General features: G+C 42.8%; 1 protein-coding gene across 8 annotated transcripts in view; it reads left to right on the top strand.

Moving 5' to 3' along the window:
* utrn (utrophin) overlaps positions 1 to 15,355 on the top strand; it is a 664,110-nt gene that overhangs the window by 194,533 nt on the left and 454,222 nt on the right. For 6 of the 8 annotated variants that reach the window (XM_041182782.1, XM_041182783.1, XM_041182789.1 and 3 more), the window contains 5 exons: positions 1,128 to 1,283; positions 2,174 to 2,344; positions 3,926 to 4,108; positions 10,572 to 10,706; positions 11,536 to 11,685. In XM_041182782.1, the coding sequence (XP_041038716.1) occupies positions 1,128 to 1,283; positions 2,174 to 2,344; positions 3,926 to 4,108; positions 10,572 to 10,706; positions 11,536 to 11,685 (795 nt within the window). The remainder of the gene's footprint in view (positions 1 to 1,127; positions 1,284 to 2,173; positions 2,345 to 3,925; positions 4,109 to 10,571; positions 10,707 to 11,535; positions 11,686 to 15,355) is intronic. The other 2 variants (XM_041182784.1, XM_041182785.1) reach the window with 2 other exon arrangements.

Here is a 15,355-nt window from a genome sequence, read left to right on the forward strand (position 1 = left end):
CCACAGCTATACCTTTATAGCTATATACAGATTTGTAAGGATAACCCAAGTTACAAAAGCTGTCTTATACTTCAATGTTCACAGTAGGTACACAATCCATGTAAACCTATGGCATTCTGTGGTCAGATACACTATCTGAAACCAAGTGACAGATGCCACCTCAACCAGATGCTATGGATCTCTCCTCAACTTCCCCCAGATGCTTGTCACACTCTGAGCCAACCAGTCTCACTGCACACTGTCTTTCATATGAGGGTTTCCAAATTCCACTCTCCAAGACCTCGCCTTGGAATGTTCTCCCAAACCAATGCTTTCTGTCAGGAGCTTTCCACAAGGGTTCACCTCCAGGTTTTCGAACTCTCCTTATGATGTTCCTCTTCCCTGGGTCACCACATGCATTCAACCTGTCTTCCACACACTCTCTCACACTGACTCAGCTGTCAACAGTACACCACTGCTTCAGATGCCCATGGAAAAGAGTTACAGACCCTCAGTTGTCTCTTCTCAAGCCTCTATCTCTTTAAGCTTGAAGCTTTAACCTTGAAGTTTGGAGCCTTTCTCTGCTCCTCACTCTTAACTTCACTTAACAATACCTTTTCCAGGTTCCTGTCCTTCCTTTGACTAGAAGTTCTGCTTGGGACTTTCTCCTGTAACACTCCTGTGGATTTTGGGGTCTTTTCTTTAACTTGGGACTGGCTATCTGTCCCCTTTCCTCTGGTCTCTCCTGGCACCTACTTTCAAAACCAGTTTTAGCTTGGAGCTGACTATCTGCCCCTTCTAGGCTGCTCCTGCCTGGCAGCTATCTTCAAAACAACTGAACTCAACAACTTCCAAATCAAACTGCTGTTTCTAGTTTTCTGTGTGTGTCTGTGGGCAGGGCCTGCCTCTCAGGACCGCTCTTGCTAGGCAATAGTCCTGTTCTTCTACTCTTGTTTGCTTTGTTTACAACTGTAAGACTCTCAATAGAAATACAGGCACCTTTTCAAGTGAAACTAAAACTCAACTTGACCTCTTCTTAACACAAATACAGAAATATAAATCAAACTTAAAAGTTAAAACTCATTCCTACCACCTACAAATACCAAAATAACTTATTTAAACTCTCTCTGTTTCCTCATAACATGCAGACATTTAAGAATGAAATTCAGAATATCCAGTCAAATTTGACATCAATGAATGAGATTCAGGAGTCATTGAAAAAGCAGCCAGTGCCAGCTATCTCCAAATATGTGACATCTCGTATGGTTGACTGCCGCAAGCGATGGGAAATTGTGAGCAACCAGGTATGGAGAAATGTGTTCCATGGTTTGTTAATTCACGGTTCTCCAGTGTGTCAGAAGGTGTGTATAATTATAGAAACTTTGGGCCAGAACAAGGAACAGTGAAAGTGGTGGAGATCTGTTTGGGCCTTGAATTTGTGAGAATGTTCTTAGTCGAAATGTAGAATGCTTACCCATGCTAAACCATGAGATTAAGCCATTCCTTTAAATGTATTTTCTATAGTCCAGACTTATGATTCTTCCTCTTCAACATTTCTCCAATTGTCTCCTGTGCTGACTCCTGCTATGACATGGCTTATTCAGTCACCAACAATACCTTGGCCAAAATCCATGGGCCATGACTCAGTGGGTAGCAATCTCACCTCCAGTGCTGATGATTGTGGTTTCAAGCCAGAGATCTAGAGACCTGAGCACAGAATAGTGTCTCACCCATTATGCCACTTGGAATTGTCCACCGTAAGGAATAATACGCTTGGCATGAAGGTCTTGATGTTGTGTAGAGTGCAGGTGTCCTTTGGTAACTTGTCCTACATTTTTCTATTATATTTTCTATTTTTGTATTATGAATTATATTTCAGTTTATGATTTTGAACTTTCCTGACCTTTTACTGTTGGATATGGATCTCAAAACCTTCCCTGAATAAAGCGCATAATCTATTAATTTATATTTACAGGAGGCCTTTCTGGGTTAAGTGCCAGATTTCAAAATTTTTCCTGAGCCCTTACTTAATGAACCTCTTGTACAGTAATTTAAAAGTTGCCTCCTTTTTCTTGCTTATTATGACTTTGTTGCTGCAGAGTTGGAGTACACTTTCTGCGGGTTCCTTAGCACCACAAGCTGCTGTGTGTAATCACAGGAAAGCCAAAGTCTATTCATATTTCAATTTTTGCAGATTATGTCTCAGCAGGCTAAATTGTGCGAAGGGCAGGAGAAGACATTGAACTTGAGGAAAGATCTTGTGGAGATGCGTGAGTGGACCATGCAGGCTGAAGAGGAATATTTAGAGAAAGACTTTGAATATAAGTCACCCGAGGAATTAGAAACTTCATTAGAGGAGATGAAGGTAAAATGTAATGCGCTGTCTCTAAAAATGATGAGGTGTGACTGTTGCGAAACTTGTCTATTTACCTCGGGAGTTCAGGAACTACAGTTCTCAGCGAGCTTCAGGACTTCTATGCATGTGTGGCTGGGAATTGGCTGTATATGCACAGTTTGAGTGTTTTTCCATTTTCGTGCCTCTTGCACGTGCATAGTTCATTTCTTTTATGTCTTTAGACCGGGAACTGGCCCTGTGCACCTGCGCAGAAGAGAAAAAAACGTGAAACAGTGCGAAACTGCATGTCAGGTGACCTGAAGAGTACCATTGCAGAGAAGGTGTGCTGAGGACAGGACATGGGGAAGGGGATAGGGAGAAGATCCCAAACAGGGGAGTGGAGCAGAAACAGGTCCCAGGTAGGGGACAAAGACTGAGATCAGAAACGGATCCTGTTAAGTAAAGTTGAGGAAAATGAGTGAGCAATAGGCTCTGAATCAGAGAGAGAGAGCTGCGGGGTGCAGACTTGATGCAAAATGGGCTTGAGAGAAGCCTGAAGATCTGAGAGGGCAGCCAAAGGTTGATGATTGCATGCTGTGGGCCATAAGGGCAGCAGTCCCCTTTTGGAGCAATGGTGTTCTGCTTGGCATGACCGAGGATCTTAAAGTGTGCTTGGAAGGTGAAGCTTGAGCATACGCGGAGATCCAGGAGAAAAGCATCTCAGAAGGCGCGATTGAAATCTAGAGGTGAATCCTGGTTGAAGCTGTATAAGTGAGAGCGACATATGGGAGGCAAATTTCAAATGTGGAGATTGGAAACCCTCATGAGAAAGACAGAACTTCGAGTGAGGCTGGTTGGCTCACAGTGTAACAAGCGTCTGGGTGGGTTGTTAAGAAATCTATAGAATCTGCTTTGCTCGCATCTGTCGTTTACTTTGGAGTGTGGTATGTCCACAGTTCGCCTGCTAATTCACTTGTACCGCATACTTATCTTGAATAGTAGAGTATAAGATGGATATTGTAAATTGTGTTATCTGAATTTCTGTGAAGATATAGCTGGAGTGAAGGAATAGTGATTATTTGAATTATTTTCTTGTTTGTATTGAGATCTTTCGAACCTTTTTGTCTGTCGTAATATAGCTAATTTTTCTTGTTTAATAAATGCTTTATTCTTTGTGTTAGACTCCTGTAAATCTGTTCAGTAACTTTCCTCTATTGTTTCAGAAAAAATAAAAGTTAGGATCTATCAAGCCAGGTTTCGCTCTGGGATCAGACTTGTCCAGAATTAACATGGCTGGGATTGTAGCATGAGCAAAAGAATTCATGTTAGAAATTTCTACATGGTAATTGTTTAAGATAAAGTTTACTTTAGGTAAAGTCCAGGGCATTACAGGGCAGCAAGGTCACAGGGTCAGGCCTGTACTGTTAGCAAATGTTGGGCAGGGCTACAATGCAAATGCTGGTCAATTGTCCCTACATTAAACCAGAATATGACTGAAAAGTGTGGATGTGTGGATATTGGGCAAAGAGAAGATTTTGCTCCATGGTTAAATAGGTTACTTTTTTTTGAGGCTTATTTGAAGAATGACAAGATTCTTTTTTTTCCCCGCAGCGGGCAAAAGAGGAGGTACTGCAAAAAGAAGTTAGAGTGAAGATTCTGAAAGATAATATCAATACAGTTCTTAAGAAAGTGCCATCCAGTGATCAGGAACTGATATCCAGGGATCTTCATGCTGTGTTGGAGAATTACAAGAGACTTTGTGATCGGGTTGAACGAAAGTACCTGACCTTAAAGGTGAGGAGTTGTAATTACACTTCAATTAATCAAAAGAAGAGGATGCCATGTTTTAGTGCAGTTTGATAAAATGCAAATAATTTTCTATTCTTGATGGGAGGTGAGGTACCCAGGGAAGGCAGCTAGAGAAAACTGGAGAGACAGCTCTCTTGACCTGCACTTGTAAATCCAGTGGCAATAGTGAGGGGCTGGAGCAGGTTATCTCCTGTTGAGTGGCATTAATGAGCAAATATTCTGAAGAGGGGAGAACACAAAACATACCTTTCAAAATCAGAAGAATGAGCAGTGTGTGCTCATGAAATGTTTTAAAGCTGATTCCAAAGCTCAGCTTGCACAGCTGGTGGTTACAAATGTAAACTTGCTCACTAAGTCTGGTGTCCAGAAAGATCTAAATGAAAAATATGTCACACCTGACTCCCTCATTGGATTAGTGCAGGCAGCACTGACTTTGGGATTGCCCATGCAGCGTAAGAGCTCCATTCCTAAGTAAGGTGACACTGGTACCAGCAGAAGAAAAAGCTTCAAACGAGCAGCAAATTTTACAACTGAAGTCACTCCTTTCTTTCTATTTATATATCTGATATTCTATTTGTTTAGATTTTTGCTTTTCTGCACAGATAAATGAAGTGCAAACTGTCTTCGCTCTGTTCATGTAATAAGGATGCATCAGTGGGTTTGGGTATGGGAAAAGATTGAGTATGAGGCATAGATTTCTCTTGCTCGCTCTCTCATACAAACTTATGAATTAGGAGTAGGCCATTCAACCCTTGAACCTTCTTGTCATTCACTAAGATTATGGCTGATCTGATTGTGGCCTCAACTCCACATTCCTCCTACCCCTGATAATCTTGACTCCCTTGTTAGTCAAGAATATATCTACCTGTGCCTTAAAAATATTTAATGACCCACCTTCCACCGCTGTCTGTGGAAGAGAGTTCCAGAGACTCATGTCCCTCTGAGAGAAAATTCTTATCATCTCTCTCTTAAATGGGAGACCCCTTTATTTTTACACTGTGTACCCTAGTTCTAGTCTCTCCCACAATCCTTTTAGCATGTACTCTGGCTGAAGTCTCCTCAGGATTTTATATGTTCCTAAAGATTGCTTCTCATTCATCTAAACTCCAGTGGACATGTCCAGCCTGTCTAACCATTCCTCATAAAATAATCCCCCTCATCCCAGGTATCAGTCGAGCGAACCTTCTCTGAACTGCTTCTAACGCATTTATATCCTTTCTTAAATAAGGAGACTGAAACCGTACACAGTATTCCAGATGATGTCTCACCAATACCCTGTAAAACTGCAGCGAAATGTCCCTACTTTGATATTCCATTTCCCTTGCAATAAATGACAACAGGGCTAACATGGAAGGGATTACACTATGAAGAGTAGGGCCCTGGAAAATACTGAATGTATATCCACAGATCCCTGAGGGTAGCAGGGCAGGTAAATAAGGTGGTTAAGGAAGCATGTGGGATACTTGCCTTAATTAGCCGAGGCATAGAATACAAGAGCAGGGAGGTTATGCTGGAACTGTATAAAACACTGGTTAGGCCACAACTGGAGTATTATGTGCAGGTCTAGTCACCACATTATAGGAAGGATGTGATTGCACTGGAGAGGGTACAGAGGAGATTTACCAGGATGTTGCCTGGGCTGGAGGGTATGAGCTATGAGGAAAGATTGGATAGGCTGGGGTTGTTTTCCTTGGAGCAGTGAAGGTTGAGGGGGGATCTGATAGAGGCATATAAGATTATGAGAGGCATAGATAGGGTGGATAGGAAGGCACTTTATCCATTAGTAGAGGGGTCAATAACCAGGGGCATAGATTTAAAGTAGGAAGTAGAAGGCTAAGAGGGGAGTTGAAGAGAAATTTTTTTCACCTAGAGGGTGGTGGGAGTCTGGAATTCACTGCCTGAAAGGGTGGTTGAGTCAGAAACTCTTGTAACATTTAAGAAGTTTTTAGATATTCACTTGTGTTGCCATAGCCTCCAGGGCTATGGGTCAAGCGCTGGAAAATGGATTAGTGTAGTCAGATCTTTGTTGACCAGCATGGACACAACGGGCTGAATTGCCTCCTTCTGTCCTGTAAACTTCTATGAGTCTATTACATTTGCCTTCTTAATCACTTGTTGAAACTATCATTGATTGTTGTACAAACCCAACTGGTTCACTAATGTCCTTTAGGGAAGCAAATCTGCCATCCGTTCCTGGTCTGGCCTACATATGACTCCAGATCCACACTGATGTTGTTGTCTCTTAACTACCCTCTGAAATGGCCCAGCAAGCCACTCAGTTCAAGGACAATTAGGGATGGGCAACAAATGCTGGCCTTGACAGCGACATCCACATGAAAGAAGAAATTTTTTAAAAATTAGTCAAATATGATCTCCCTTTCACAAAAAGCTGTTGACTCTGCCTGATTGCATTGAGATTTTCCATGTGCTTTGCCATAATCTCCTTAATAATAGATTCCAGCAATTTCCCTACAACAGTTGTTAAGCTAACTGGCATGTAGTTTCTTGCTTTCCATCTCCCTCCTTTCTTGAATAGAAGGGCCATGTTCGCTATTTTCCAATCTGATGGGACCTTTTCAGAATCTAGGGAATTTGGAAAATTAAAACCAATGCATCAGCTATCTGAGCAGGCACTTTTAAGACTTTGGGATGAAGCCCATCAGGATCTGGGGACTTGTCAGTTTTTATTTCTAATAATTTTCTTAGTATGGTTTCCATGGTGATTGTAATTGTTTGAAGTTCCTCCCTTCCTTTCAGCTCCTGATTCACAATTATTTCTGAGATTTAATTTGTATCCTCTACAGTGAAGACAGATAAAAAAAATATCTGTTCAATCCATCTGCCATTTCCTTATTTTCCATTATTAATTCCTCATTCTCACTCTCTAGGGGACGAACGCTCACTATACTTTTTTCCTTGTTATTTAGAAACATGGAAAATAGGAGCAGCAGTAGACCACTCAGCCCCTCAAGCCCACCCTGCCATTCAATATGATCATTGCTGATCCTCTATCTCAACCCCGTGCTCTCTCCATACCCCTTGACGCTTTTAGAGTCCAGAAATCTATCTATTTCCTTCGTAAATATATTCAGTGACTTGGCCTCACAGCCTTCTGTGGTAGAGAATTCCACAGGGTGACCACCCTCTGAGCAAAGAAGTTTCTCCTCATCTCAGTCCTAAATGGCCTACCCCAAATCCTGAGACTGTGACCCCTTGTTTAGACCCCCAGTCAGAGGAAACATTATCCCTGCATCCAGTCTGCCCAGCTCTGTCAGAATTTTATACATTTCAATGAGATCTCCTCTCATTCTTCTAAACTCCAGTGAATAGAGGCCCAGTTGGCCCAATCTGTCCTCATATGACAATCCTGCCATCCCAGGAATCAGTCTGGTAAACTTCACTGCACTCCCTCTATGGCAAGTAGGTCCTTTCTTGGGTAAGGAGACCAAAACTGCACAAAATGCTCCAGGTGTGGTCTCACTAAGGCCCTGTATAGCTGCAGTAAAACATCCTTGCTTCTGTGCTCAAGTCCTCTCGCAATAAAGGCCAACATACCATTTGCTGCCTTAACTGCTTGCGGCACCCGCATGCTTGTAGAAATAATTGTAGAAACTTTTACTATGTGTTTCTGTATTCCTTGCCAGCTTTCTCTTGCACTCTAATTTCTCCCTCATTTTTCTTTTAGTCATTCTTTGCTGTTCTTTATGTTCTGTCCAGTCTCCTTACCCGTCACTCATTATTGCCAATTATATGCTTTTTCTTTTGGTTTGATGCCTGGGATGAAACATTATAAGTTATGAAGAGAGGTTGGATAGACTTGGGTTGTTTTCATTGGAGCAGAGAAAACTGAGGGGTGACCTGATCGAGGTGTACAAGATTTTGAGGGGCATGGACAGGGTGGATAGGGAGCAGCTGTTTCCCTTAGTTGAAGTGTCAGTCACAAGGGGATATAAGTTCAAGGTGAGGGGCAGGAGGTTTAGGGGGGATGTGAAGAAAAACTTTTTTACCCAGAGGGTGGTGACGGTCTGGAATGCGCTGCATGGGAGGGTGGTGGAGGCGGGTTGCCTCACATCCTTTAAAAAGTACCTGGATGAGCACTTGGCACGTCATAACATTCAAGGCTATGGGCCAAGTGCTGGTAAATGGGATTAGGTAGGTAGGTAGGTCAGGTGTTTCTCATGTGTCGGTGCAGACTCGATGGGCCGAAGGGCCTCTTCTGCACTGTGACTCTGTGATTCATCTGTGATCGATACTACCTTTAACTTCCTTAGTTAGCCATGGATAGTGCAACCTTCTCTTATAGCCACTTTTTCTCACTGCGCCTCTCGCCCACCTGACCCTACCACCACCGCTCTCTTGACATCCCCGCATTCCTGACACTCCCTCCTGCTATCCCAACCCGTCCACTGCCGCTGCCCTTACCGCCCACCTGCTCCACTCTCCCAACCACCACCTACCACCTCACAGCCTTCCAACCACCCTGCTTCCCCACCCTACCTCCCTCCACTCTCTTGCGTCCCTCTCCCTGTCCCGCCATCTCACTCTCTGCCCCTCCCCCATTCCCTTCCACTACGCTCTGTCCTCTGTCCCACTCCCAGTCCCAGTCGTGCTGTGTCCTTCCCTGTCCTCTGTACCTGTCCTGACATGTCTGTTAGCAGTGGTTTTATGATAATTCATTATTGATGGATGGTGGTATTATTGTTGACACAAATATAACCCCTTTATTCAAGAAGGGAGGGAGGCAGAAAACAGGAAACTCTAGGCCAGTTAGTTTGACCTCTGTCATGAGGAAGTCATTAGAATTGATCATTAAGGAGGTTATAGCTGGGCAATTAGAAGAGTTCAAGGCAATAAGGAAGAGTCAACATGGTTTTGTGAAAGGAAAATCATGTTTAACCAATTTATTGGAGTTTTTTTGAAGGAGCAACATGCGCAGTGGATAAAGGAGCACCTGTAGTTGTACTGTATTTGGATTTCCAGAAGGCATTTGATAAAGTGCCACATTAAAGATTATTACGGAAAATAAAAGCACATAGTGTAGGAGGTAACATATTAGCATAGAAAGAAGATTGGCTGGCTGGCAGAAAGCAGCGAGTATGCATAAAGGGGTCTTTTTCTGATTGGCAGGATGTGACTAGTTGAGTGCCACAGGGGTCTGTGTGGGGGCTTCAACTTTTTATGATTTACTTCAATGACTTAGATGAGGGGAGTGAAGACATGGTAGTTAAATTTGTACTTGACACAAAGATAGGTAGGAAAGTATGTTGTGAAGAGGACGTGAGGAGGTTGCAGATGGATATAGGTTGAGTGAGCAGGCAAAGATCTGACAAATGGAGTTTAATGTGGAAAAATGTGAAATTGTTCACTTTGGCAGGAAGGACAAAAAAAACGAGTATTACTAAAATGGAGAATGGCCACATAATTCTGAGGTGCAGAGGGATCTAGGTGTTCTAGTACATGAGTCACAAAAAGTTAGTATGTAGGTACAACAAGTAATTAAGAAGGCTAATGGAATGCTATCCTTTATTACGAGAGGAATTGAACATAAAAGTAAGGATGTTATGCTTCAGTTATACAGGGCATTGGTGAGACTGTACCTCGAATACTGTGTTGTGTGCAGTTTTGGTCTCTGTATTTAAGGAAGGATGTAAATGCATTGGAGATGGTTCAAAGGAGGTTTACTAGCTTGATACCTAGAATGAGTGGGTTGTCTTATGAGGAAAGGTGGGACAGACTGGGCTTGTTTGTACTGGAGTTTAGAAGTGTGAGAGGTGATTTGATTGAAGTATATAAGATCCTGAAAGGCCTTGACAACGTGGTCGTCGAAAGGATGTTTCCTCTTGTGGGTGAGTCCAGATGAAAGGGCCACTGATTTAAAATTAGGGGATGCCTTTTAGGACAGAGATGAGAATTTATTTCTTAGAGAGTTGTGCGACTTTGGAATTCTCTGCCCTAGAAGGCGGTGGAGGAGGGATCATTGGGATCATTTTTAAGGCAGAGGTAGATAGATTCTTGTTAGGTGAGGGAACCAAAGGTTATCGAGGGAAATGGGAATGTGGAAATTGAAACCAGGAAGATCAGCCATGATCCTATTGAATGGCAGAGCAGGCTTGAGGGGCTGAATGGTCTACTGTTCCTACTTCTTATGTTCCATTTAGTGCCTGTTTACCCTGTTGCACACTGGTGGGGACTGCCAACGTCCTTGGCCAAAAATGGATTGACAGACCTGCCAATTAGGCATCTGTTTGTACTTCTCTCCAGGCTCAGTACCTTCGCCCCCATTGCTGCCACTCCCTATCCCAATTGACCTTCACTCCCCTCTCCTCCAGCATAGTCCCCTAATTGCACCCTCATTGACAAAATATCTGCTGTACTGACTGGCCTTCTGAGAAGATTTTTTAAAATCTAAAACTAACTAAAACTTTCTGTTTTCTCCCCTCTGCCACAGGAAGTATGGTCTTGCTGGTGTGAGTTGCTCCATTACTTAGATATAGAAAACAACTGGTTAAAGAATCTGGAGCAGATGTTGTATACCACAGAACATGTACCAGACAGCATTGAAGCTGTCAGTGTGGCCCTTGAGGTAACAATTTTATTGAAAATTCAAAGATGCAGCTTGAAATCTAGTTGCCTTAAATTGTATACAAATATTTTCTATCCAGGCAAATAGGACAACTCAGTAGGATAACTCATTTAGGATGTATTTACATGACAGCTGTGGCACTAATGTGCTCCACTTTTGCTTCATAGCAATTCTGCAGTTATACGTAAATATCTCCTGAACCTAGATTTAGGAGCCAATCAGGTCCGGCAGAAGGCTAACTACTTCATTATCTCGGGATTTGTAAATGAAGCACCGTGACCTCTTGCTAGCCAACATGCACGTAATATATGATATTTAAATAGGTTATTGCGTTAAATAGGATAGCGTTTTAAATCTCCAATTGAAAACATTGTAATAGGGACGTTTTCCTTTTCGACTACCATTGGCAGTGATTATACTCTAATAACATTCCAACTCAGGAACATTATCCTGTTATGACTCATGTTCTTGAAATAACATAGTGTTCTGCACTTGGAGATGTTGTACCTGATGAAATTCCCTCCTTAGATAGTAGCATGTTCTTCCGTGAATCCACCCAAGTAATGCACAGAGATTTTGCAGTGACTTTAATTTGGCTGGTGGTGATATGGTTAAAAATGCCACATTCATGTTAGATGTACTGACATTTTAATACACAAAGTTCAAGTTCTGTTCAGTATTTTTGGAAGTGTTTGCTAAATTGTCTCTAGCTAGTAAGGTTCCCATGACTGTAGCTATTCACTACTCTTATTTCATTGACCTCTGACACGACTTGGCTGGGAGAATCATTTCAGTTACTTCGCTCTGTACTTTATTTTCCATCCTTCAGTCCCTTGAGTCTGTGCTACGCCATCCAGCAGATAATCGAACGCAGATCCGTGAACTGGGCCAAACATTGATTGATGGTGGAATTTTGGATGAACTTATAAGTGAAAAGCTGGAAGTATTCAACGCTCGATATGAAGAGCTCAGTCACCAGGTAAGAGGCCCTTGGCAGCACAGTTGTCCTGCGCTGCTTATCTTAAAATGCTTTAATACTGTTGCTTGTGTGTCCATGAAATTTGAAAGCCATTAATGGAGGAAGTATTTTATTCTGGATTAATTGCCTGACTACTTTTTCTTTTGTAACTGGACAAATGAATAGAATTCCAAGTCTATTGGGTACCTAAGGAAACATATGAGATTTAACTGCTAGGTTGTGAGGCTGCTGAAAATGAGTAACAAGTTAAGCATCAAATCAGCATTCAAGTGGAGACCAAATCTGTACTCAAATTGTGTTCTCACAAATTCCCTGAAATTTCAAGTCTCTTTCAGATAATATGTTTGAACATAGTGCTAACCTTATAAATACACTTTAAATTTTATACTTCGATCAAATTGAAGCATTTTAATGTTTTTTTTATTCGTTCATGGGATGTGGGCATTGCTGTATTATTGCCCATCCCTTATTGCCTTTGTCCAGGGGGCATTTAAGAGTAAACCACGTTCCTGTGGGTCTGGAGTCCAGGCCAGGTAAGGACAGCAGATTTCCTTCCCTAAAGGACCAGATGGGTTTTTACAACAATCGGCAATAGTTTCATCGTCATCATCAGACTTTTAATTCCAGATTTTTATTGAATTCAAATTTCACTATCTGGTGTGGTGGGATTCAACCCTAGGTCCCCAGAGCATTGCCCTGGGTCTCTGGAATATTAGTGTAGCGACAATACCATCATGCCACTGCCTCCTTATGATTATAATGAATTCAAAGAAATCAGTATTTCTGAATTTGTTTATGGAAATTATTGTCTGTGGGTAAAATGATTTACTGTAAACATATCTCCTTGGAGATAAGTTTCTAGAAATATTTTTTGTGAGATATTACTATAATCACGACTGTAGTTAGTCATCTCTTAATCATGAGCCAGTCAGATTCTGACATTGGTCTATGCTCACTGCACTGTAGCATTTCAAGAAGGAAGACCATAAAAGACAGGAGCAGAAGTAGGCCATTCGGCCCATCGAGTCTGCTCTGCCATTCAATGAGATCATGGCTGATCTGATAATGCTCAACTCCACTTTTCTGCATTGTCCCCATAACTCTTGATTCCCTTACTGATTAAAAATCTGTCCATCTCAGCCTTGAAAAAACTTATCAACTCACCCTTTACAGCCCTTTGTGGTACAGAATCCTACAGATTGACTACACTCTGAGAGAAGAAATTCCTCCTCACCTCTGGTTTAAATGGGTGCCCCCTTACCGTGAGATTATGCCCTTTGGTCCTAGACTCTCCCACAGGGGGAAACAATCTCTCAGCATCTACCCTGTCAAGTCCTCTAAGAATCTTATGTTTCAATGTACTGGCACTGGATACTACAAAGGCTATAGGCCCTGACAATTTTCCAGCAATAGCGCTGAAGACTTGTGCTCCAGAGCTTGCCGCGCCCTTAGCCAAGCTGTTTCAGAACAGCTACCAACATTGGCATCTACCTGGCTATGTGGGAAATTGCCCAGGTATGTCCTGTGCACAAAAAGCAGGATAAATCCAACGAGGCCAATTAACGCCCATCAGTCAACTCTCCATCATCAATAAAGTAATGGAAGGGGTTATCAACAGTGCTATCAAGCGGAACTTGCTTAGCAATAACTTGTTCACTGACGCCCAGTTTGGGCTCTGCCAGGGCCACATGGCTCCTGACCTCACTATCGCCTTGTTTCAAACATGGACAAAAGAGCTGACCTCCCAAGGTGAGGTGAGAGTTACTGCCCTTGATGTCAAGACAGCATTTGACAGAGTGTGGCATCTAGGAGCCCTAGCAAAACTGGAGTCAATGGGAATCAAGGGGAAACCTCTCCGCTGGTTGGAGTCATACCTAGCACAAAGGAAGATGGCTGTGGTTGGGGTCAGTCATCTCAGCTCCAGAACATCATTGCAGGAGTTCCTCAGGTTACTGTTCTTGGCCCAACAGCCTTCAGCTGCTTCATCAATGACCTTCCATCATAAGATCAGAAGTGGGGATGTTCGCTGATGATTGCACAATGTTCAGCACCATTCGTGACTCCTCAGATACTGGAGCATGTCCATGTCCAAATGCAGCAAGACCTGGACAATACCCAGGCTTGGGCTGACAAGTGGCAAGTAACATTCATGCCACACAAGGGTCAGGCAATAACCACCTCCAGCAAGAGAGAATCCAACCAACGCTCCTTGACGTTCAATGGCATTACCATCACTGAATCCTCCACTGTCAATATCCTGGGGGTGACCATTGCCCAGAAACTGAACTGGACTAGCCATATAAATACTGTGGCTACAAGAACAGGTCAGAGGCTAGGAATCGTGCGACAAGTAACCCACCTCCTGACTCCTCAAAGCCTGTCCACCATCAAAAGGCACAAGTCAGGAGTGTGATGGAATACTCCCCACTTGCCTGGATGAGTGCATCTCCTACAACACTCAAGAATCTTGACATTATCCAGGACAAAGTAGCCTGCTTGATTGGCACCACATCCACAAATATTCACATCTCTACCACTGACACACAGTAGCAGTGTGTACCATCTACATGATGCACTGCAGGAATTCACCAAGGCTCCTTCGACAGCAACTTCCAAACCCACGACCGCTACCATCTAGAAGGACAAGGGCAGCAGATAGATGGGAAAACCACTACCTAGAAGTTCCCCTCCAAGTTACTCACCAGCCGGACTTAGAAATATATCGCCATTCTTTCATTCTCACTGGGTCAAAATCCTGGAACTCCCTTCCTAACAGCACTATGGGTATACCTGCACCACATGGACTGCAGCAGTTCAAGAACACAGCTCACCACCACCTTCTAAGAGGCAACTAGGGATGGGCAATAAATGCTGGCCCAGCCAGTGAAGCCCACATCCAGTGAATGAATTTAAAAAAAAATAAGGTTGTCCCTCATTCTTCTAAACTCCAATGAGTACAGGCCCAACCTACTCAACCTCTCCTCATAAGAAAACCCCTCCATAGCCGGGATCAACCTACTGAACCTTCTATGGACTACACCCAATGCCAGTATATCTTTCCTTAGATAAGGGGACCAAAATTGTTCACAGTATTCTAGGTATGGTCTAACTAGTGCCTTGTATAGTTTTAGCAAGGCTTCCCTATTATTATACTCCATTTTCTTTGAAATAAAGGCCAACATTCCATTGGCCTTCCCTATCATCTGTTGAACTTGTTAGCTATTTGCGATTCATGCACAAGGACTCCAAAATCCCTCTGTGCAGCAGCCTTCTGCAGTCTTTCTCCATTTAAATAATATTCAGCTCCTCTATTCTTCCTGCCAAAGTGCATTACCTCACACTTTCCCACATTATATTTCACCTGCTAAGTTTTTGCCCACTCACTGAACCTGTCTTTATCCCTCTGTAGACTCCTTATGTCATCCTCACCGTTTGCCTTCCCATCTATTTTTGTGTCATCTGCAATTTTGGCAATAGCACATTCACTTCCCTCATCTAAGTCATTAATAAATATTGTGAATAATTGAGGCCCCAGCACTGATCCTTGTGGCACTCCACTAGTTACAGATTGCCATCCTGAAAATGCCCCCCTTATCCCAACTCTCTGTCATCTATTACTTAGCCAATCCTCTATCCATGCTAATATAAGACCCCCAACACCATGGGCTCT

This window comes from Carcharodon carcharias, chromosome 2 (assembly GCF_017639515.1).
Source record: "Carcharodon carcharias isolate sCarCar2 chromosome 2, sCarCar2.pri, whole genome shotgun sequence".
NCBI classification, from domain to species: domain Eukaryota; kingdom Metazoa; phylum Chordata; class Chondrichthyes; order Lamniformes; family Lamnidae; genus Carcharodon; species Carcharodon carcharias.